The sequence below is a fragment of the Parasteatoda tepidariorum genome, chromosome 2 (genome assembly GCF_043381705.1).
Source record: "Parasteatoda tepidariorum isolate YZ-2023 chromosome 2, CAS_Ptep_4.0, whole genome shotgun sequence".
Taxonomy (NCBI): Eukaryota; Metazoa; Arthropoda; class Arachnida; order Araneae; family Theridiidae; genus Parasteatoda; species Parasteatoda tepidariorum.
Genome location: NC_092205.1, coordinates 85977921 through 86001242, shown reverse-complemented (window position 1 = coordinate 86001242; position 23322 = coordinate 85977921). Strand labels below are relative to the sequence as shown.

The following is a 23322-nucleotide window of genomic DNA, read 5'->3' as shown; positions in this document are numbered from 1 at the left end:
TAAAAGTTAAAATAAAATACTACTAATTTTATAAAAGGACCTTTTGTATAGAAGTTTGGGTATAAATCAAGAAACCAGTATTTAATACAAGTTTCAATACTCGGTATTTCGAAATTACAGGAGATTAAAAAATGAAAACGGTAATAAGCCTTATAAAAATATTTATATACAATATAAAACTGAAAAATCAATACATTAACATACAACTCTGAATAAACTACAAAGTTAAACTAGAATTTATTACGGAATAAAATTAAATACCATCAAAATCTTTGTGCATATGTTAACAATTAATAATGTACTATAAATTCACATATTTGATTTCTTATCCACACTTAATGCAAAAGTTTCAACGTCGCAATCACAAAATATAAATATCCTAATTTGCATTTTCGCGACTGCTTTAAGGAAGAGTTAATGTTGCGTGGAAGATGCAGTTTTTCTGCATTAAGTTCTCTCAGACCCAATAAAGCTGCCCAGTCTGAAATGCATTTCAGCAAATCTGAATTTCTGAAAGTCTAAGTCATAATATATTTCTTCAGGTAATTCCAATGTTTTAGTTTGTAAGGCACAAAAAGTTTCGTTGAATTACAGAAAGTCTCAACGAAGGAAAATGATAAGCTAAATGATATTTTGATTCCAGAAATTACAGAAAAATCAATGCATTATGCATACAACTCAATAAAACTAGCATTAATCACAGAATAAAATCCCATTCTTTTAAAAGTATTGTGTGTAAGTTAATAACTGATAATACATTATTACTTCACGCATTGTGATTTCTTATCCACACTCATGGCAAAAAGTTTCTTCGTCACATTCAGCAAAATATAAATGTCCAAATTTGCATTTTTGCCACTGCTTTAAGGAATAGTTAATGAAGCGTGTAAGAAAGATTTTTTCAACATTCAGTTCTCTAAAACTCGAATTCGATAAAGCTGCCCACTCCGAAGTACATTTCAGCAAATCTGAATCCCTGAAAGGCTTATAAGTCTTAATGTACTTTATAAGGTTACTCCAATGTTTTTGTTTGTGAAGTACAAGAAGATTCGTACGCTCTGTGAAAGTCTGACGAAGAAAGTACTGAAAAAATTTACTTATTAAAGTCAAACGAACTATTTCCCAATTTAGTTCCTGCATTTGCTGATCAGAGGAAGTTAAATAATCGTCACGAAGAATAGGAAAAATCCAAGACATGGTAGTTTTCATATAAGATATCAATTCTGTGGTATACGGTATGCAAGCAGACTTCAGGTCAGGTTCGTTCATTTCAAAAAATTTTACATTTTCGAACATTAAAATCAATTTAATGAAATTTTTCATAACCATTATTTCTCGATTGGTTTTGTTTTTCTTCGATGAAAGAACAGATTTTAAAGAGGAATAATCATCGCTCAAAAGTTCAGCTTCGATTCTGATAACTGGCAATACTTCACTGGTTTGTTCATTTAATGCTTTTCCTCTGAGTTTGACTTTCCTAACATCGATTATGTAACTTTTAATCAAGTTTCCAAAATGGAAATTTTTTCTTATCACTGTTTCACATTTGGGGCAACTTTTCACCCGAAGATTTTTAGAATCTGAACCTTCTTGGTTTAAATGCCGAGATAGAAATTCTGATTCAAATACATGGTTACAATCTTCCAACAATATATATTTTTCGTTAGATATTACCCTTCCACTTCTTAATGTACGCTTTTCCGTTAAATCGAATAGTTCGTTTTCGGGATCACAAATTTTGCAGACTTCAGGACACGGTTCGCCACAATAGCCTAAACAAGCATGACCACATTCTAATATTTCTGGACAATTTTTATCACAAGGAGTACGATCACACAGTTCATGACACAAACGTGAACACCGTTTATGAATACAGGCCCACGTGCATGGTTTATAGCACGGATCACACAATTCACCGCACCTTTTGGAGCATTTATTGTGGTCGCACCAATTTGTGCACCATTTTTTACAAGGTGGACAACTTTTGGAACAAATCGATTCACATCCATGGCCACAAATCAATATTTTTTTGCACTTCTTATTGCATTCGATGTGCAAACGGCCCTGGTGACAAAGCCCACAGGTGCCTTCACAAAAATGATGACATGGCATTATTGCATCACACGGTGTGCGGCACGTATTCATAAGATATTCTGAATTACCTTTATTGTAACATTTATCTTTGAAATCGTGGTCACAAATAGTGGACTTAAAAGTGCACAATTTTTCACATTTCGTAGAGCAAATTTCACTGCATTTGTTGGTGCAGATATGACCACATGGTAAGAATTTTTTACACTCGTCAAGACATTTGATTTCTTCTATACTCATAAAGCATTCAGTAGAAACGTCATGACCGCAGGGGAGCAATTTGATGCAAGTTTCAGTACATTTTATTTCACTATCCTTGAGGTAACATGCAATATTTGTTTCATGGCCACATGGTAGAAGTTTCTTGCACAATACTTCACACTTAGTGGAACAATTTTCACTGCACTTGGAGGGGCAAATATGACCACATGATAAGAGTTTTTTGCACTTATCAAGGCATTTTATTTCTTCTATATGCATAAAGCATTCAGTAGAAACTTCATGACCACAGGTGAGCATTTTGATGCAAGTTTTATGACAGATTATTTCTCGGTCTTTGCGGTAGCAGGCTACATTTATTTCATGCCCACATGGTAAAATTTTTGTACAAATCGCAGAACATTTAAGCTCACAATATTTAAGAAAACATGCTACTTCTATTTCATGGCCACACTCTTCAATCTTTATCATGACAGGAACACGACATTCACCACATTTTTCAAAACATTTTTTCTGGCATGGGTGATCTTCGGAACAAGATTTCCCGCAAGGCTTATAGCAAGTGACCTTCAAGTGTTCCTGGTCATCAGGATGACACTTTCTAGGACAAACGTGCCCACATTCAAGGCGAAACTCACACATTAAATTACAACCTCCATCCTGAACAAAATCATTTTCATTCGCAACAAAACTACACATTTCTGGGTGATTTTGACATCTAAGTTCAAGTGAGTTTCCTATGCTATTAGTCTCTTTCAATAAAGCAATTATTTTACTCCAAATTATGCTGTTTTCGGCTAAAACCTGAAAATTGCCAATACAATAGAGACCTTTCTTTGCTCTAGATAATGCAACACAGATTCGATTAGGAATTTTCAAAAAACCAATTTCCCCCGATTGATTGGATCGCACGAATGAAACTAGTATTATGTCATTTTCCTCACCTTGAAAATTATCTACAACTGTAATTCTTACCCCTTCGAGTATTCCTTTCGCCAACTTTTTAATCTCAAATAGCTGTCCAGAATAAGTCGTCAAAATTGTAATTTGAGAAGGATCATAGTTTTGTAGAATGAGATATCTACACAGTTTAATTAAAAATCTTGCTTCATGCTGATTTACTTTGCTCTTTGAATCTCCTTCTTGAAATTCGAGATTACTGTGCGATAAGAAAAATACATTTTTTGCGAATCCTTTGATGTTTTCATACTCTGAAACAGATTCATGATTCTCCAAATCTTTGTAGATATGGGGCACGAGTAATCTTGCCACATCAGGTCTCATGCGATGCTGAATTTTGAGCTGTTGGCATTCCATTCCATTTTTTACCATTCTTTCAAACAATGACACATTTAAATTATATTTAACAGATAACAAATGAACAGTAGGGCTGGGCCTCAGCTGTTGATGATCTCCAATTAATATAACATGTTGAGTTTTTGGAGCAAGAGAAGTAACAATATGGCTTTCTAATATTTCTGCTGCTTCCTCAACTATCACAATTTTAGGATTTAAGAATTCAATTATGTGTTTGTACTTAGCTGCTCCAGTTGTTGTCATGCCAACAATGTCTGCTTTTTGACACAAATACCCATCTTCCAAGGATCTCAATTCATTAAGCTCTTTATACAGTTCTCGAAATTTTTGTTGCGTACCTAAGGTTTCCGCTTGCTTGTTTTCTATATACAGTTGCCACCAAAATTTATATAACTGCCATCTTTTATCAATAGAAAGCCTCCAAACATCATTTATATCACTTGCTTCTACTTCTGACATTTTTTCGTTGTCGTAAAGCTTTTGGCGAATGTATTTTTTTAAGCCTTTCTTGCCGCCCTGTGTTTTCCATTCACTTTTTTGTGGTGCAACGACCTTTCTTTTACGCTTTTGCGCTGGTAAATCAAAAGATACGTCGGCGAATTCTTCCGAGTCAATTTTTCTTTGGTCTTCTATGTATTCAATATCATCGATATCTGCTTCATCTAATTCCTCTTCTATATCGATAAAATGATTGCCCGCTACAGAAATTTCAAATTGCTCTTTAAAATAATCAGCCACTTTTTGCAACTCCTGATGTAACCGTATACGTTCACGGACGTCGTCTTCATTTATCAATTTCAATTGTAGCCAATTAAATATTGCTTGATTTCTCTCAAAATTAATTTTATTAAATCTTCTAAGAGAATGAAATTGATGAGATGGTATGCAGTTTCCCAACATCTCTTCGCTTACAACATATTTTGAAGCTACTTTCATAGAATTTCTTTTAAAAGCGATCGCTTTATTCAATTTTTCCAAGTCTGCTCTGTGCGCCCGCATATAACGTTTTTGGATTCGTTTATTTTGCTCTTGCTTGATTTTTCTTTCATCATCAAGGGTGGCATACTCTCTTTGAAGATTTCTTATAAAAAAAGTCACCCAATATTTATAAAGTTGCCATCTTGCAAAACAGTTCAACCTACTAACATCTCTTATGTGATGTGCCGCATTTTCAGACAAAGGAGTACAATACTTTAAGATACTTGAAATACATTCATTAATCATTTCTTTACAGTCTGCACCATTTTTAAAAAACTTCCATTGCATAGGCTCGTTTAAATTTAAAGTAATGTTACTCAATTCGATGGAATACACAGGGAAAAAAGATAAATCAGTCCCCTCGTTTTCCTCATCGGATTCAGAAAATTCAACCTCTTCATACTGCAAACTATTAACAGCTCCTTCAGACAAACCAAGCCATTCGTGTAACACATCGTTCTTACCAGTAATTCCATGAGAAATTAATGAATACTTATGGTCAAGAGGAATGCACTCGCTAATATCTCCAATTTTTAAAACTGTTTGGTTCGACATTTCCATAGATAACCTTTTCGACTCTATCTGTCTCCTTAAATCAAACAGTTCTCTTTGTTTCGATTGAATATTATCAAATACTGAGTTGGGTATATTTGATTTATAGTTCAAATGCCGTTTTAAATTCAATAGCTGAAACTTTTCCAGGGCTTCGGTTTTTCCTCGACCACCGATTCGGACGATTTTTTGAGTGAACACAGAAACACCCTCGAGAAACTGGTCTAAAGCATGATTCGTGTAACACACTATCAAAATTGGAGATTTTTGCAATTTTAAAGACACATTTTTATTGAAATTATGCAATAGCAACTGCACAATTCTTAGGCCGATGTATGTTTTACCAGTCCCCGGTGGACCTTGAATAACAGCAAATTCTTTGGTTACAGCAGATTTCAAAGCAGCGAACTGAGAAGGATCCAGGCTTAACTCAGTACATGATGGCCAAGCATTATCATTTAGAACTGGTATTTTTTTAGCATTTACTTCTACTTCTGGTGGATATGTATAATTTGCATCAGTTACCATTCTACTTATTCTCCCCCCTCTAACTGTTGTTTCCATCACATCCAGTTTGATCAATTGCTTATCTAAAGGTATGAGAAGAGGACGAAAATCATACATAGTACTTTCATTTAAATATGCAGGTTTAGAAACTTCTTTCTCCACGTTTACAATGTACCGTTGCATAGGTAACTTTTCCTCATCTAGTTCAGACAGAGCTTTAAGGTTGTGGCGGTAAGCTTCGAAATAGGCAGTGGTTTCAATGACAGTGAAATTTCTTTGCGGGCTGAGACTTAAAACTTCATCAGTTAACTCCTCAAAACGCAAAATAAGCTTGCCTTCTGCCAACTTCTTTATATTTCTCTCAGCAACAGTTGCAAAAAGCATTGTTTCAAAATCATCATCAGTCAAGCAAAGCAAAGAGCCCGTAAGGAAACGTTTGCTATATTCCCACTTTATGTCGACAAAGTTTGCATCGGAAAATAGAGCAATATGAACGAGACCAGCATTTACATACTGCTGGGAAATAATATGCACGTCTTCGTATACTCGTACATTTTTACAATTTTTCAAAGGTTTTCCACTCTGTTTCAAATCTTGATATTCCGCTATTCCATCACGTAACGGTTTTACGTAATCCTCCCTTAAAAGACGAAATTGCACATCGAGGTAATGTTCTGTGCCTTCGTAACTACCGGCTACTAAGTTAGGACGAAGGAAAGCAGAAGAGCGTATGTCTTCTGCAATCGGCAAAACAGGAATAGAGCGATAATTTTCTGGTGGTTCAGCAAGTTGCAGTTTTTCGTTTTCACACATGGTTTTTGCTTGAGAAGGAGTGAAGTTTTCTAGAAATAAATCATTTCGGTTATTGATGTCATCGAGAGTTTCTTTAACGGCTTCATATTCAGCAGAGTGGACCAAGAAATCATCACAAGTTTTCCGGAGTTGCGGTAATAGTTTAATAAGCAAATCAGACGACAAAGAAGGAAATTGCATTTGAAGCTTAGCAAGTAAACTAGATAGGCTAATTAAAGAGTCGAGGTGATGCTTTTGCGGTGAACCCAAGTGGAAAGATATCAAATACTTTTGTATTCTACTCAGGAAACTTTTCGTATCATTTATTTTAAAGATCAAAGAACGAACGTGAAGTTGCATACAAGCTGATAAAGCTTTGCCAATTATTAACAACATAGTTGCTGTTGCATCCCAATCAGTAGCCTGATGCAGCGATAAGAAAAATCCATTTTCTTCCAGAAGAATAGTTAATAGAAGCTCCTCGGGAGTCGGTAGCAGCAACAAAGATTTCATAGAATCCAGTGACATCGTCTTTGAATCACTCTGAGAAAGGTGTTGATTTTGTTCTACCTTCGGCTTATGATTTTGATTCTTGTTTCTTTGGTCAAAACCCCTTCTTCCTTGAAAATTACTGCGATTTGGTGGTCCGTTACCGTTTGTTCTGTTTCTGGTACCTGATTGGGTATTTTCAGTCCGGACATTTTTAGGGAAATCTAACCGACGACCTCTGTTGTATATTGGATGCATGTTTCTTCCTCGAGCGGACCCACTGAAGAGTGAGTTTTGGAGAGAAGAATCTGGAGGCTCCGTTGATGACATTCTTAGAACAAAAGATGCTTTAAATCTTTAACTCTATCACCTGAAGATGACAATTTCGCAGTGTTTCATAATTCAAGAGATTATATCAGTCTTCCTAATGAGGAAACCTAAAAAGGAAAGAAAGTAGATATTGGTTAATGTAAAAAACAAGCATTCCCGCAAACAGCACAGTGTAGACTAAAAAGGTCATGAAGGTTAAGAGTCTACAATTTCGTGACTAACGATATGATTGTAGCTATGTGATCAGCATTGCGCACAGGCAACCTTTACTTCCCCGGCCAGCTGGTACCCATTGATCTCGAACCGTCACTGGGAATCGAACCTCAGTTCTTCACAATAATTCAGTGCCTAGACCACTGGGCCATTGCGCTTTATATATTAATGTGAGTGATTGAAATAAGAGAACGATCATAGTCGCTTTGGTGAATGTGCACCAATACTAGGTGCAGATATCATTTTGCATAACTAATTCAATATAACACTTAGAAATAGTACATAAATTACCAATCCATTTAATTATGCATCGAAGTAACCACCTGTCTTAATGCACTTTTGAACCCGGTTGTAAAAATTTCAGAAAAAAAACTTTGAAGTTCTCCAGTGCAGCGGATCCCAAATGGTGTTCCGCGGAATCCTAGGGTTCCATGGAAGAGTTAAAGGGGTTCTACAAGTTAGAACATTCTACAACCAGCGATGAGTTTTAAAAAATATATTATCATATTTAGACATAACCTATAATTCATAATTTATTTAATCTTTTGGTTGCCTTAAACAAATTATTTCAAGCCAATGAAACAGAAATGGCATTTTTCAGAAGAAAAAAATTATTTTTTAAAACATTATAACGAACAAATTATTGAAAAGTACAAACATTTATAAAACTTTGCATTAGTATTTCCTCAAATCAAGATAAAGCAATTAAATTCATTAATTTAATAAATAAAAAGAAACTCGTTTCCCTAATGGACATTTTCAACGTTTATAACAGTTCTGTTCATTCTTCATCTCGAAGTAAACAATAATTTGGCTCATTTTATTCATTTTCAACTTATTTATATACACCAAAAACAAATTCATAACTATGCAACATAGACTGCAAATTTAACTGTCGGATATAAAACATAATTTAAGAGTGTTAATGATAAAACGATGAAAAATCTTCATTCCTCTAACTAAATCTTTTACAAGTTATAACGTTCACAATTACCTTAATAAACTTTATTCATAAATTCCGGGTTCCACCTAAAAACGTTTGATTATTTAGGACTCCCTAGTCGAAAAAATTGGGAAACCGCTGCTTTAGAGGACACTTTACCGCTGACCCCTAAAGAAAGGATACTACGAATTAATTTACATTTACAGATATTGTGAACAAGATTTCTTTTCTTTGAAGTCTGCACAGGAAAAAAATTCGAGGCTCCACTGAACATCACCTTTGTATGTATATCACAAAAAAGTAAATATAATTTATATTTATTTTTTTTTTTTGAATATTTATTTTATATTCAAAATATTTATTTTATATTATTTATTGATATATTTGTATATATCAATGCATAAATTTTCAAAAAAATTAACACTTCCATTTCTGAGAAAAAGGAAATTTTCTCTAGAAGTAAAACACAGTCTCTATTCCAGCAAAAAAATAAAAATAAATAAATAAATAAAAATAATTTTTTTTTTCCATTTCGGTCTAAGCTTTTCATTTTGAACAAAAAAGTCAGAATTGTGACTGATATTGCTTTTTTGTACCTAAAATTTTTAATGCTCTTGCATTTTTTTTTTTTTTTAATTAACTGATTATGTTAATATTTTTGGTATCTTTTTCTGCTGTGTGATTAAAATGTGACAAACATGAATATTAAACAAAATAAAAAAAATTTAATTTATTTCGTAAAAAACTGCTTTATTTTTGCAATATCATTTGTGCTTCTTATGCTCCTAATTCAGAAAGTGATATAACATTGTNTTTAAAATGCTAACAGCAATGCTATTTATTAATTTTTTAAAAAAAAAGTTCTTTTAGTATTATAGTATTAGATTTTGGAGCAAGGGACAGTGAATTGTCATGTTTCGTGAGAATCACCCATATATCAATGCATAAATTTTCAAAAAAATAAACAATTCAATTTCTGAGAAAAAGAAATTTCTCAAGAAGTAAAACACGTGGGGTCCTTTGTCCCACAGTCCCCTATTCCTGCAAATAAAAAAAAAAGATTTTTTTTCTTTATTTTTTTTGGTCATTTCGGTCCAAGCAGCACTGTTTCATTTTGAACAAAAAAGTCGGAATTGTGACTGATATAACTTTTTTGTACCTAAAATTTAATGTTCTTGTTTTGTTTTTTTTTTAATTAACTGATTATTTTACTGATTAATATTTTTGGTATTATCTTTTTCTGGTGTGTGACTAAAATTCAAAAAACATAAAAATTAAATAAAATTAAAAATTATTAATTTATTTTGTATAAAACTGCTTCATTTTTGCAATATCACACTTGTTCCTTTCGCTCCTAATCCTGAAAGTGATATAACATTAAAATATTTTAAAATTTTTAAACTTTTCAGCATTTTTTAAAAAAATTGTTTTCATTATAATTTTTAATATTTCTGAAACTTTTTCTGTCTTTACTTATTTTTGCATGTTTTATTATATCAAACTGGAAAAAAATCAAAACTCTTCACGCTATAGGTATTACATAAAATAAAGAAATATTAACTTTTGCAGTTAGTGTTGATTTTCATATTCCAAAATTTAAACAGTAATTTAATTATATTAAATACAATGAAGCAAATTTAAAAATCATTAATTTATTTCATATAAAATTTTCCAATTTCGCCTATTGAATTAGTTTTTATGCTTTAAAATTTTAAGAAAACTTAATTATTTTATGTTTTTAATGTGTAAAGCTAGAATATTTCATTTATATTCTAAGTGTAAAAATTATAATTTTAGTTTTTTGGTTGTTATTAAATGTTTTATAAATTATAATTAAGGTTTATAGCATTAATTTCCGTAAATTTTTCAGTTTCTCTTTTTTTCTACAAGTTTAAACATGGCTGGCAAAAACTAAAATTCTTAAAAAAAATTTCTGTTTAATATATTTTTGATTTTCGAATTCAGAAATTAAGGAGTAGTTTAATATATAATTTTTTGTTAAATATTGAAGCATTTTAAAATTGTTAAACTAATTATTCGCGATGGATAAGTGGTTAGAGCACTGAGTTGTCGTTGTAAGGTACGGGGTTTATTGAGGCTGCTTGAAGTCAAACCAGCTTCAGATTGATGGATACCAGCTTTTCTGTTAAATAAAGGCGGTCGGTGCGTAATGCTGACCATATTTTCACCATCATGCCGTTGGTCACTTAATTGCGGAGATTTAACCTCCATTAAACACATTTTATGCACAGAAAAATTTGTAAAAAGATTATACATTTCACAAGCTAGTTACTTTATCACTTTTGAGAATTGCAAATGTTTCACTTATTACATAAATAAACTTTTAGAATGTTCTTTTCTTCCCTCAAAACATCGTATTAATTCCGATTATTCAATTTTATTTATTTCAAAATCCAAATTTAAACTTTTTACAAGTAAATATAAACTAATGAAAACGCAATTTAACCATAAATTAATGATCATATAGAATTATTCATTATTAATGCATAATTATTTTTAATTTTGGTGCTAAAAGTTAGTAAGCGAAGTTGGGCGACATTCTTGCTTCGTTCCTTTTTCTTTTATTTACGCAATAGAATTTTACTCTCGAAAAGTTTTAACAGAAAAAAACTCTTCGGTTCAAGGGATAGCGTCTTTGACTTCCAATGAGGAGACCAAGGTTCGAATCCCAGCGAAGGTTGGTTGCTTCGAATCCTGCTCCCGGCTAGCACCAACTACAGTGCTGACAAAAAATATCATCTGTGGTAGAATGATCATGGGCTAAAATCCCCTAGCAATCGGACTAACCATTTCGTGGTTTCATCTATGTAACGCAAATGCGGCTTAGTTTAATCGAAAAGTTTTCCACGAAAGCTAGTTTGACCCAATGCTAGATCCAAGAGTTCCCTTGTCTTTTGTGTTGGGTTCAAAATTATATGGACAGAGTTAAACACTGAAAGTCGTAAAATCAGAATTGGGTCGGCTGGTCATCTCCTGTTATAAATAAAACATATTTTTATAACTTCAGCAGCTTGATTTTGGTTAATTTTGATCATAACATACATTTGGTCATAGAGAAAAGTGGTTATTAAAGATTAATTTATAAATATTCGATAAATAGGGTAAAAATTTTTAACAAATATTTAATAATTTTTTTATAAAATAACTATTAGTATAATATAATTATAACTATTACTTCAATTGAAATCGAAAGATTTTTATCTTTAAAAGCAATATGCGTGAGAAAAAAAATTGAGAATATTAAATAAAATAGGATAGTTAAAAATAGAGAAGTTTTTTATTATTATTATGAATATGATGCAGCATATTTTTTTTTTTTTTTGTTTGCTTTAAGTGGCTTAAATCTTTTCCTGCAAATGCTTTGAAAATTTTCCAATGCCTAGAAAAATATTCATGATTTCACAAGATGTTAATTATAATAATGTTTGCTATGTTAGATTACAATTTAGACACGTTTTTTTATTATAGATAAAACTCCCTAAGATAAATTCCAAAATGTGATACATACTTTTTAATTATATACCACAAGGATAATTAACAAATATGAAATATTTTAAAATTAAAATAAAATTTTAATTCGTTGTAGTTTTTTTTTAAAAAAATATCTGAAACATTATTAGACGGAATTATTATTAAAATAAGTTGTAACAAAGATAACGTATTAATAATTGAATGGAAAGTAGCTTTTTGACTAGTTTAAAATTTTTGGAGTTAAATAGGAAAAACTTTGATTATAAGCATGGACATTTGTTTAGGGAGTGTAAATTACGATAAACATTTTAAAATTTCAAAACATTTAAAAATTAACCGTAGGTGGTTATCACGAGATAAGATTTTACCACTTTTAACACTAATAAAAAATTAAAATTTTCCTATTTTTGTAAAAATGTGAGCATTTTTGTACAGTTCATAGATAATAAAAAATTGGAATTCTTAAATAATTTTTAATCTAGCTAATTCATGTCCAAAAATGATCAACAACTTTACTGTTCCGCTAATCTTAACGCTTCTGACCAACACCCCTTAGAAGAAAGAAGGCCTCAGCACGGATCAATTTAGTAGTCCGACGTAACGAACACAAACTGCGCAGTAGATGAAAGAGATTATTATATATTAATAAACCAGAAAAATAATTCCTAATAATGTTTTACTTTTTTTATTCATTATTTTAAGTGCATTTCTTAACTAGATACAGTCTTACACAATTTAAATTTAAGTTTAAATTTGGTATAATAAAAAAAGAGAAGAAAAAAATTTAAACTAGGAAAAAAATATTTTACAGACACACATTATCCTCCACAATTTTTCTTTTCAAATTTCTATTTAATTTTTGGCTTCAATAAAAACTTATTAACTTTTTTTTTTGTTTTGAGGAAGAGATTATTTTTTATTAATAAACCAAAAAAATAATTCCTAATAATGTTTTACTTTTTAATTCATTATTTTAAAAACATTTCTTAACTAGACACAGTTTTACAACAAAGCTTATAATGCAAGTAAATACAACTTACTTACTTACTCTTTAATATATGTGAAAATGTTAATAAGTGTAACCTTAAGTTTTATGCATTAAATTTGGAATAAAAAAAAACATTATTTTACAGGGAAACATTACCTATATAATAAAAACGTTACTGAAACATTCACGCAGACACACAACTAACAGTTAGAGTGGTTTACATAGTAACCATTCTAACTGTTAGTTGTGTGTCTGCGTGAATGTTCAATGGTTTAAATAGCAGCACCTTTTGCAACTGTGTGTGTGATTCATATCTAGAGAGATAAGTAACGTCATAGCATTTATGTATTATTTTATGTAATTACAACTTTTGAACAAAATAAACAGAAAAGTTGGTTTTAAACTCCTTCAAAAGAAATTAAATTTTCACAACAATCAAATACCTTTTAATGGCACAAAATAATTTTAAAAAAGCTTAGGAAAAATTATACGCTAATGAAGATTAGGCCCGTAATAATATGGTATTTTTATAAGCTAAATAAATTTTTATTAATCTATGATTGGCGAGATCAACTATACCAAATAAATTTTTCGCATTTAACACAGTATTCCTCTCAAACACAGGCTAAATGCTGTCACGTGATTAGCTTTTCTAATGATATGAATGAAAGGAATAAGTTAAGTAATTGAAATAAGACATTGAATCAATAATAAATAATTTTACTGTAATGAGATTTATATAAATAATGAAATAAGCAATTTATGTAGACAAAAAAATAGCTATAATTTAATACTAGAAACAAAATTGCTGGTAATCAAATTTAACAGAAAAATATAATTAAATGGAAGCGCTTCATTTTAGTAGGATACCTTTACATTACTTGATATATATAGATATGATTTAAATCAGGGTTCGTGATTTTTTTGATTTTTTTAAAAAAAATCAAAAGAAACAGATTTTTTTTGATTTAAATCGGATTTTTTTGATTTAAAACAGATTTTTTTTTTCATTCAAATACACTGTAAGAACTTTAATTTATGATTAAAAAAATTATAAATGTTTAATCAAATTAACTTAATATTAAAACTATATTGTAACAATATTTTAGAAGCTCTAACTAAAACATGGCTTTGAATGCATAGCAACCATTTTGAAAGAAATGCATGATTAAAATTTAAAGACTAGATGAAATAGAGAATTTAAAGAATACTTCAGGGGTCTGTTTGGGTCTTTCTGAGAGGTACCTATTTTGTGAAAATTAAAAATTATATTAAAAAATCAACACAAATATAGTAAAAATATGGATTTATTGTTTCTTACGAGACACAAAAATAAAATTTTAAGAAAAAGTATTTTGTGTGATTATTCTATCATTTTTCCTAAAGTTGAATTTGTAAAGGTACCGTTAAACGGTAGTAAATTTGGCTTGGACAGACCCCTGTACTTTAACTATTAAAACAAAGTTTCAGTTAGCAAACCATAACTTTAATTTAAAATTGTGATTTCTTTTTTTTTCTCTTGATTTTTAAAATGACAAAATAAATGTAGCAGATTGTGTTTATAAATGTAGTCATTCATCAAAAAATAAATAAATATTTAATCTATATATTTTTATATTAAAATATTCATTTTTAATTCTATATCAAAATAGATAAGTTAAGCTAAAAAAAAATTAGAAAATCTATGTACTCATTGGAATTTTTTTTCACAAAATTTCTTTATAGAAAATCAGATAATGTCAAAGATACTGTAAACATATTATGAGAAAAAAATACCAGTTAATAACCCTACTGCATCAAATAGACTTTGAAAGAGTTTGAAAGGGAAGAATGACACTATATTAGGAAAAAAAACATCTGAATTCATCAGCCCTTTTTTTTTCTTTTTCTGTTTTTGGCATATTAGGGTAATTTCTTTTTAATATAACCTCAAGCTTCAGAAATATACATTTTCCACCAATAAAATATGATGTAGATTTTAATTCACGCTTTTTCATTCAAAAGGTAGAATTTTAATTAACATTATTTGTATTATTTTTTGAAAAAAATTCATGTTTATTAATTACTTTCTACAGCTATGCAAGTCTATATTAAGACAGCATTAAATGTTTACTTTAATCTGTACTTTCAATCTCAAGAATCAAAAGATTTTTAAAAATGTAATTTCAAATGTGTTGGAATTTAACACACACCAAGAAAGTAATTTCGTTAACTAAAATTAATTAATGCAGCAATTTATTTAAATTAAATTTTAATACTAAGAAAAGAAAATAATAAAAGTATCAAAAATTTAAAACACTGTTTTTTAACTTTTAAAATCAATATATATAGTTAAAAAAAATTAGTTGATTTAAATCAATGATTTTTTTAAAAAAATCATTTGATTTAAATCATGATTTAAATCAAGCTGATTTATGACGAACCCTGATTTAAATCATTATTTTATTATTATTTATAATATAGAAATTATTTGCTTAAGTTGAAAATTCTTTTCCATTTAACTTAGAAATATACTCTAAAGCACGCGATTCTTTCAAACTCTACTTTCATTGAAGTTTTATCATAAGAAATAAAAGTTTTATCAAAAGAAATAATGAGGGGGTGAACACGTAAATTATTATTAGATATTGAAAAAAAGGGGCTAAATGTGAATAAAAGTAACATAAAATTTTTAAATTATACTTCTCTATTTGATTATAATTTTCAATAATTATAGCATGGAAAATAATTTGCTACTTAATAAACATGTTTCAATTAGAGCCCTTTAGCTTTGCTTATTTAAATAAGTACTCTTCAAAAATTTTTAAAATATAAAGTTTTTGTATGTAAATAATGAAAAAGACTTATTTTGCTAATATTTTAGAAGAATAGTTCCATTTTTTATTTTTTTATTTTATCTAAATTAATTTAGTCCTGCAGAGAATTGAACATTGAGACACAATTTTCAATGGATCGCTGAAGTCAAGCATCACTAGCTGCAGTCAGTGTGCAGGTGAGTGACCACTTCAATCAACCTGCGAAGGCTTTGAGGGTTAAAGTATCAATCGTGAAGTGCTCGAATTCACATGTAGGTTGTCGGGCTACTAACATGCAGAAGCCATCTAGCCTGAAGAGGATCAAAAATTGAATGGCTTATCTTCGATCATCCCCATACATGTTTCCCAGATCCTAGACCTTCGCAAATACCCATTGTGCAGTTCTAATGTGATGTAAATAAACGACTGGTGCTACTACTATTAAATTAATTAATAATTTGTATATATATATATAACCGTCATCGAACAGCCGACCCAAATTTCGGGTTTACGACTATTAATGTTCAACACCGTAGCCTTAGAATTTTGAACCCAATCCAGAAAAGGGAACTCCTGGATCGAGTATTGGGAGAAATTTGCCTTACATGAAGAGGAAGACAACGAGAACCACCCACAGTTAGCCTAACGGCAAGGGGACTCTAACCCATGATCCGTCTACCACTGAGGATATTTCACGTCAGCACTGTGGTCAGTGCACGCTGGATGCAGATTCGTAATGACCAGCCATTGCCAGGATTCAAACCTTGTTCACCTCATTGGAATAATTTAGATGGTTACAGGTTTTCTTCAACACGAAGTTAATTGAAAAAATTTCGTGCCTCCCAAAATTATTCGTAAATAGTGGAGGTCACTACACAGAGGTGGTTTTTCCGGGAGGTTTCACCGTATATTTATTTACAACATTTGTGAGAGAAACACTTATGAAAGCAATATTTTCTTACAAAAAAAAATTGAACATCATACTTGTTGAAATATTTTAAAGCATCATAATTAAACATTTTAGAATTATTGCTACTTGAAATATTGTGGAAAGAATGCCCACTTTTAAGTTAAATGAACGTTAGTGCTATCTTCTTTCGCACTATTAGTTGCGAGACAATTAAAATCCTTATTCAAATCAATTGATTTTTTTTAAAAGAAATCATTGATTTAAATCAATTACATTTCAAAACTGATATAATTCTTCCAGGGAAGTCAGAATAGAAATTAGAAAATAAGCAAAAATTTAGTGCCCTTTTTTAATATATATATAAGAAAAAAATTTAAGTTTAATGTTATTAGTTTAACACATTTTAATTCCAATCTTTACTTTAAAATTTTTAAGAATATTTTAATTGGACAAATTATTAGATTTAAATTTATTTGTAACAATAAAACAGATTTTCTTTCAGCTATCGGGCATTTCAAGATTACATTAGAGAATAATAATTTTCCTTTCAATTATTGTAATTATTACATTTTAAAGACATTTAAATAATTCAGCTGATATTAAAGCCCGCATAAATAGGTTTATGCAGGGAAATTTAGGATTTTTGTTCCTCAAGCATATAGATGGTAGCACTTTTTTAGAATTTTTACTCATTGAATGTTTTTCTTTTCCTTTTTACGATTTTCAAAAGAATGGTCAGCACTTGATTTATTTCTTAATGATTTGGCAATTTAAATTTTATTTTGATTCGGTTGTTCTAAGTGTAACTTTATCTTTATTTATATGTGTCCATATCATTATTAGGCCTTACTCTGTGTACATTTAATTTATAATTGTTTGTCATTATTCTTTGCATTTACATTTCAATTTTTCTAATTGCTTTTTCTTATTTGTTTTTCCATTATGGGGCCTCNAGGCCTTACTCTGTGTACATTTAATTTATAATTGTTTGTCATTGTTCTTTGCATTTACATTTCAATTTTTCTAATTGCTTTTTCTTATTTGTTTTTCCATTATGGGGCCTCGGGGAACCGTCAGTTTTTGATTTCACCACTGACAATAGAAAGGCTCAAGTGTGTTAGCAGGCAGTGTGTCCCCTGAGGAAGTGCTGTCCTGCTAACACATGTCTTAAATTTTTCTCATTTTCTGCAATTGTATCTGACTTGTTTTACTGTAATTAATTATTATGTGCTTTGTTTTCATTTAAAAAAAATTTAATTCACATATTTACATGCATTATGTATAACAATAAAACAATTCTTAATACAATTATATTGTTTCAAATATATTATGATATTACAATTACTTTATTAACAAAAATAGGGATATTTCCGTATTGTGATCTGCAGAGCCCACTACAATCACTAAAGCACCAAATTGATTTTAAACAAAAAAAAATTAAAAAAAACATGTAGATGTTTACCCAGGAATGGTTGATCCTTTTCTTTGATGTTTTTTTTTAGTTTCTCATAGACCGCTGCCCAGCGATTACTCTGCTACAGATCACAGTACGGATATCTCCCCATAAATTGAAATAATTATAAATTTTAGTATCTTTTTAAAAAAAAAAAATCTAATTAAAAGTCTGATTTAAATTTTAAAAAATCAGATTTTTTAGTTTTTAAAGTAAAAAGAATATATATATCGAACCTCGGTTAAAAAAATTTCTGCATCAAAAAACTGGTGTTCCCTCACCATGGAAAGAAACAGAATTCCCAATGGGCAAGAAGAGCCTAGCAAGTATTCTATATAATTATAATTTCTAATTGGAGAAATTTTATTATTAATTTTTCGCTTTTTGATGTAATTAGACATGTTTTTATTAAAGTAAACACATATATAATACAACAGGAGAAATAAAATTTCCTAGAGAAATATTTGTTTTAAAAAAGGGATTTCATAAAGTACTAAGCAAATAACCTCTTCCCAAATTATCAAAGTGCTCTATGTAGCATTAAATAAAGAACATTATATGCAAAAACATAATTTAAACCTGTTATAATCAATTTAATATAGAATGCATAAAAACTTGTTTACTCAAATAAAATTAGACTTTTTTTAAATAATATGAATACTCAAAAAGACATCATTGATTAAAAAAGGTGTTCTTTTAAAGTTAATAATTTATTCTCAAGTCATAATTAAAATATTCAATGAAACATTGAACTAATAACATTATTCGAGAAAAAAAAAAATTTTTAGCAAGTCATAATTTTTTCAAATATATATATTTTTAATAAATATATTTTTATAAATGTGTTTTTTTTTTCAATTATAGGAATATTTAAAAGACATTAGTTCAAAAAGGTACTTAAAGCTAATGGTTCTTTTGCAAATTATAATATAAGTATATAAAATGTAGCATTAAATAAATAACATTTTCAAAAAAAAAAGCTTTTTCAGCCAGCCATAATTTCGTTTTAATATATTATACATAAAAACTAAAAAAATGAAAGATAAAATAAAATGTGATATCTGTTAAATATATGTTGTGTGTTGTAATATGACACATATTACATATATGATGTTACATATACAGAATATATTGCATTAAGTAAACAATAAACTTTAATGAAATATGATTGATTAAAAATATAACGAGAATTGAAAATAAAATAATTATTCACCAGCACACTTTCATTAAATTGGACACTGATAACTGAAAATATTCTGAGAATATAATAAAGCATACCTAAATGCAAATGAAATATGACTAGATAAACTACATGTAATAAACAGTGAATAATAGAATTTTCATCCTACGCACTTTCACTATCTTGGGATTCGATAACTATTCTAAAAACATTCAATGACAAGATAAAATTTAAAATATCTTCGAAAACTGTACTTACATCGAACAAAAGCAATTAGCTTTTCACATTTAAATAAGTAAGCCACAAACCAGCAAGTTCAAACTTAAATAATTTCTTTCAATTTTAAAAAGAAGACATGACATTATCTAATTTTCATTTAAAAAATTTATGACTCGCAAGCTAATAGTCAGAGTCAATGTTTGTCTCTAATGTAACCAACACATATTTACCGGCACGGGTATTCCCCAAAATCAAACCGAAACTTATATCTGTAAAAACATGTGTTGCCATACTTCCACAAATAATAAAATATTAAGACTGGGGCAGCCGCATTGCTAAGAATCTCAACCAAAACAAAATAACATTATTTGACTCGTGCTGCTATCTAGTGTGAACTGTGGAAAAAAATTTCATTTGAGAACTAATTTTGTATTTAATATAAAATATATTAAATTTTTTAAATAAATCATTCAAAATAAATTATATGACGAATTAAATTGCTATGAATTTTTATATTGAAAATTTTTATGTAGGAAAGTGAATAAAAAGTAATTTTATCAATTAAGTCATTTTAAAAAAAATAATTTTTACTTGTATGAAAATTTATGATGCAGAAAAGTAAACTGTTACTTAAAAATGAAAAGTTTTATTTATTATTTATCATGCATAATATTTATAGTACATATTATTAAATAAATATAAATCATATAAATAAATAAAAATTTCAAATACACATTTAATAAACAAATTCTAAAAAAATGCTGCTAAAAATCTCGTTGCTGGCTGAAATCAAACTACTTGATATTCCAATTACATTTCATCTTAAAACGTAAATTTTTATTTATTTCATTTATTTTTTCAAAAATACATTTTCGTGAATGAGAGAAAACTAAACCGCTTAGTATAATTTATTAAAAAGATAATCAGTAATTTACTTTTCCATGCTGAAACTTTTTTTTTTCTTTTTTAATGGTTAAATATTTTGCATTTCGGAAGCTAACAATTAAAATGAATTATATGCATGTTTATTACACTGTTTTGTAGTTTTCATGACTTCATCAAAAATCTATTACGAAATATAACGATAATTTTTCAAAACGAATATTGTTTTAAATAAATAAAATATTTCAAAATAAAAATTTATTTGGCATCTCACTTACAGATTAGGTCAGTTTATTTTACAAATTGATACCCAGGTAGCAAAAAGATATGATCTAATATCAGAAAGATGCAATAATACTGCCGTGCTAGAAAACTCAATACTCTTGAATACTATCTTCTAATAGTAACATTCGAACTTTCAAAATAATCATCTATTTCATTACTTTTGGTACAGCGCCACATTTTTGCGAAAGGTTATCCCATATTATTAATAAAAAAACAATTATTTATGAAAGAAAACAATAAATGAAATATTAATATAAATATCATTTTTAGCCAATGTAATTTTATGCGAAAAAGCACAAGGTAATATTAGCAGGGCAGAAGTATATATAGTAGTACCAAATAGAAATAAATGAATAAATAATAAAATCTTTTTTTTTATCTTTCTAATTTATATAGTTAAAAATGATTTAAGAAAAATTAAAGGTATTTTAACCATTAAGGGTTAAAAATAGTTTGAAAAGGAAAGAATTACGCTCACCTTATAGAGTGAAACTTTTCAAGTAAATCAGATAATTTTTTCTTAAGTTTTCTAATTTTATGACAACAATTGTAAAATTTATTCCATGAATAAATTTTCTTTTGATAAAACAAAAATTTATCTTCTTTTAATGAGATACATAGAATAAAAGAAAGGGCATAGATCAGACTGATAAGGACATCAATATACTCTTTGTGTTACTAGGAAATAAAAACCAAAACACATCAATCTTATTTGTTTTATTAGATAAGAGTTATATAAGATAAAAATTTTATCACGTGAAAATAGATTTTCCATAGGAAAAAAGAAACATCCGATATAAGTTTTAACAACTTAACTATAAGTCTAAACATTTTAAATAGGATAGTGTCATGGAAAATTTTACCATATATATATANAAAAACACTCTCTGCATATATATATATAGATAGATAGATAGATAGATAGATAGATATATCAGCATGTTTTGGAAACGCCACCCCTTAATATGTATTTTTAAAATCCTTATCAAAAGTGGAAAAAAAATGTCATGGTACAAGAAGAGGAGTAGTAGGTGTTGGTTCAGCTCAGAAAAACCCAGCAAGTTTTTTTAGATTGGGTTCACTTGAAAAAATCTATTGAACCAAATCCCAAAATAAAACCCCACAGAATTTTTTCATATTTTATGATTTTGAATCAGTTTTCGTTGCTATTATCAAACAAAATTGTTTTTTGAAATGGTCAACTTATTGTTTGATAAATTAATTTTGCAACTTTTTACTGAAAATTATATAAGGTAACTCATTTCAGAAAACTTACTTTTTTCTTAAATAAAATTTAATAAAAAGGAATTCAAAATTAGGTTTTTCTTGAAAAAATCCACATGGGCTGGATTTTTTTCCTTAAAAAGTCTGATTTTTGCAAACCCTGGTAATAATCAACAAGAACTTTGATTGCACGAGGAAATAAAGAGCAGTTGAGAGACGATTATTAAAAATCCCCTTCTAATTTCATCCTTCATTTAAACCTGTTAGGCGTTTTACATCTGCGTCCTCTACCTTTACTATAACTTATCAAATTTCGATAGCGTTTTTGTTTTATCCTCGGTTAAATATTAAATTGCGACTCGCAAAATGTTTACTTTTTAGTTTTGATAAAGATGCGAAAAATACATATTAAGGGAGATCTTTAACGGAATGCCCTAGACATATTGCTTTTCAGGAATGAATTAGTATTAAGAAAGAAATTACCCTCGAATCCAAATATCTCTGCTAAAAGATCAGTTGATATTGAAACAGTGTGTCCAGCTTTCCGATTCCACTCCCACGCATATGAACTATCCCTGCCTTGAGGGTCAGTGGCTGAAGGACACGGCCAGTGTCGTTCTCCTATCATGGTGGAGGAAAGATTTTTTACAAGAGATTGACTCTTCAGTGAGAAATGAGACGGTTACGGACATGTTGCTGGGATCTCTCATAAATGAAGGCAAAGGGAGTAAGGTGGCTCCAGATGTAGAGGGCTGAACAGTTTTATTATTTATTTTAAAAAATGTACAATTGTATATGTTCTTGAACATGTGGGGTCGGAGTTATCGGCAATGCCAACCTTCATCTATCAAAAGTTCCTCATGATTGAATCAAGTTAGCATGTCTTATATACCAGTGAATTGATGTTTAATAATTGTAGTAGTAGTTACGCCACAATACTCCCCCACCAGAATTTTATCAGGCTTGAAATTCGATGAACAGATACCACTAATAATTGTACTTGTGACAGACCGGGAGAGTTGGAATTAAGGTCACCGGGTTTTTGAGTACTGAATGTGAGAGGTGTATTAACTTCACAGTAGTAGTCGCTCCTGTGTTGCCATTAGCAGTCGAGTGTATGCAGGCAGACGTTGTGTTTAATCGAGACGAGACTGAGTAGCAACAGCGTGAGAAGGCGGATAACATCGCAGTCACAAGTGTCAACTGTTCGATGTGGACCATCCAATGAAGTAGGCATTACCAGATTGAAGTGGGAGTTACTGCGTGTTCAAATCACGTCCGGAGGTCACCAAAAAGATAATGATCCAGAGAGTCGAGGTGGTTCAAGATGTCGAGCGTTCGTCTTCCAATGAGGTATACCGGGTTCGAGTCCCGGCGATGTCTGGTCGATACGAATTCCGCATCTGGCTTGCACAGATCGCAGTGCTGACGAAAAATATCCTAAGCTGTAAACGGATCATGGG

At 29.6% G+C, this 23322-nt stretch overlaps 1 protein-coding gene across 2 annotated transcripts; it reads right to left on the bottom strand.

Annotated features, from left to right (window-relative positions):
* Positions 1-144: 144 nt before the first annotated feature.
* LOC107439687 (NFX1-type zinc finger-containing protein 1) lies at positions 145-22590 on the bottom strand. 2 transcript variants are annotated; one of them, XM_043048535.2, is made up of 2 exons: positions 22343-22590; positions 145-7382 (listed from the first exon to the last, which is right to left on the bottom strand). In XM_043048535.2, exon 2 carries the CDS (start codon positions 7273-7275, stop codon positions 784-786), a length of 6492 nt encoding a protein of 2163 aa, XP_042904469.1. In that variant the 5' UTR covers positions 7276-7382; positions 22343-22590; the 3' UTR covers positions 145-783. The 2 variants fall into 2 exon arrangements, with proteins under 2 accessions (XP_042904469.1, XP_042904468.1); XM_043048534.2 differs by lacking the exon at positions 22343-22590 and adding an exon at positions 19508-19773.
* Between the last annotated feature and the right edge of the window lie 732 nt (positions 22591-23322).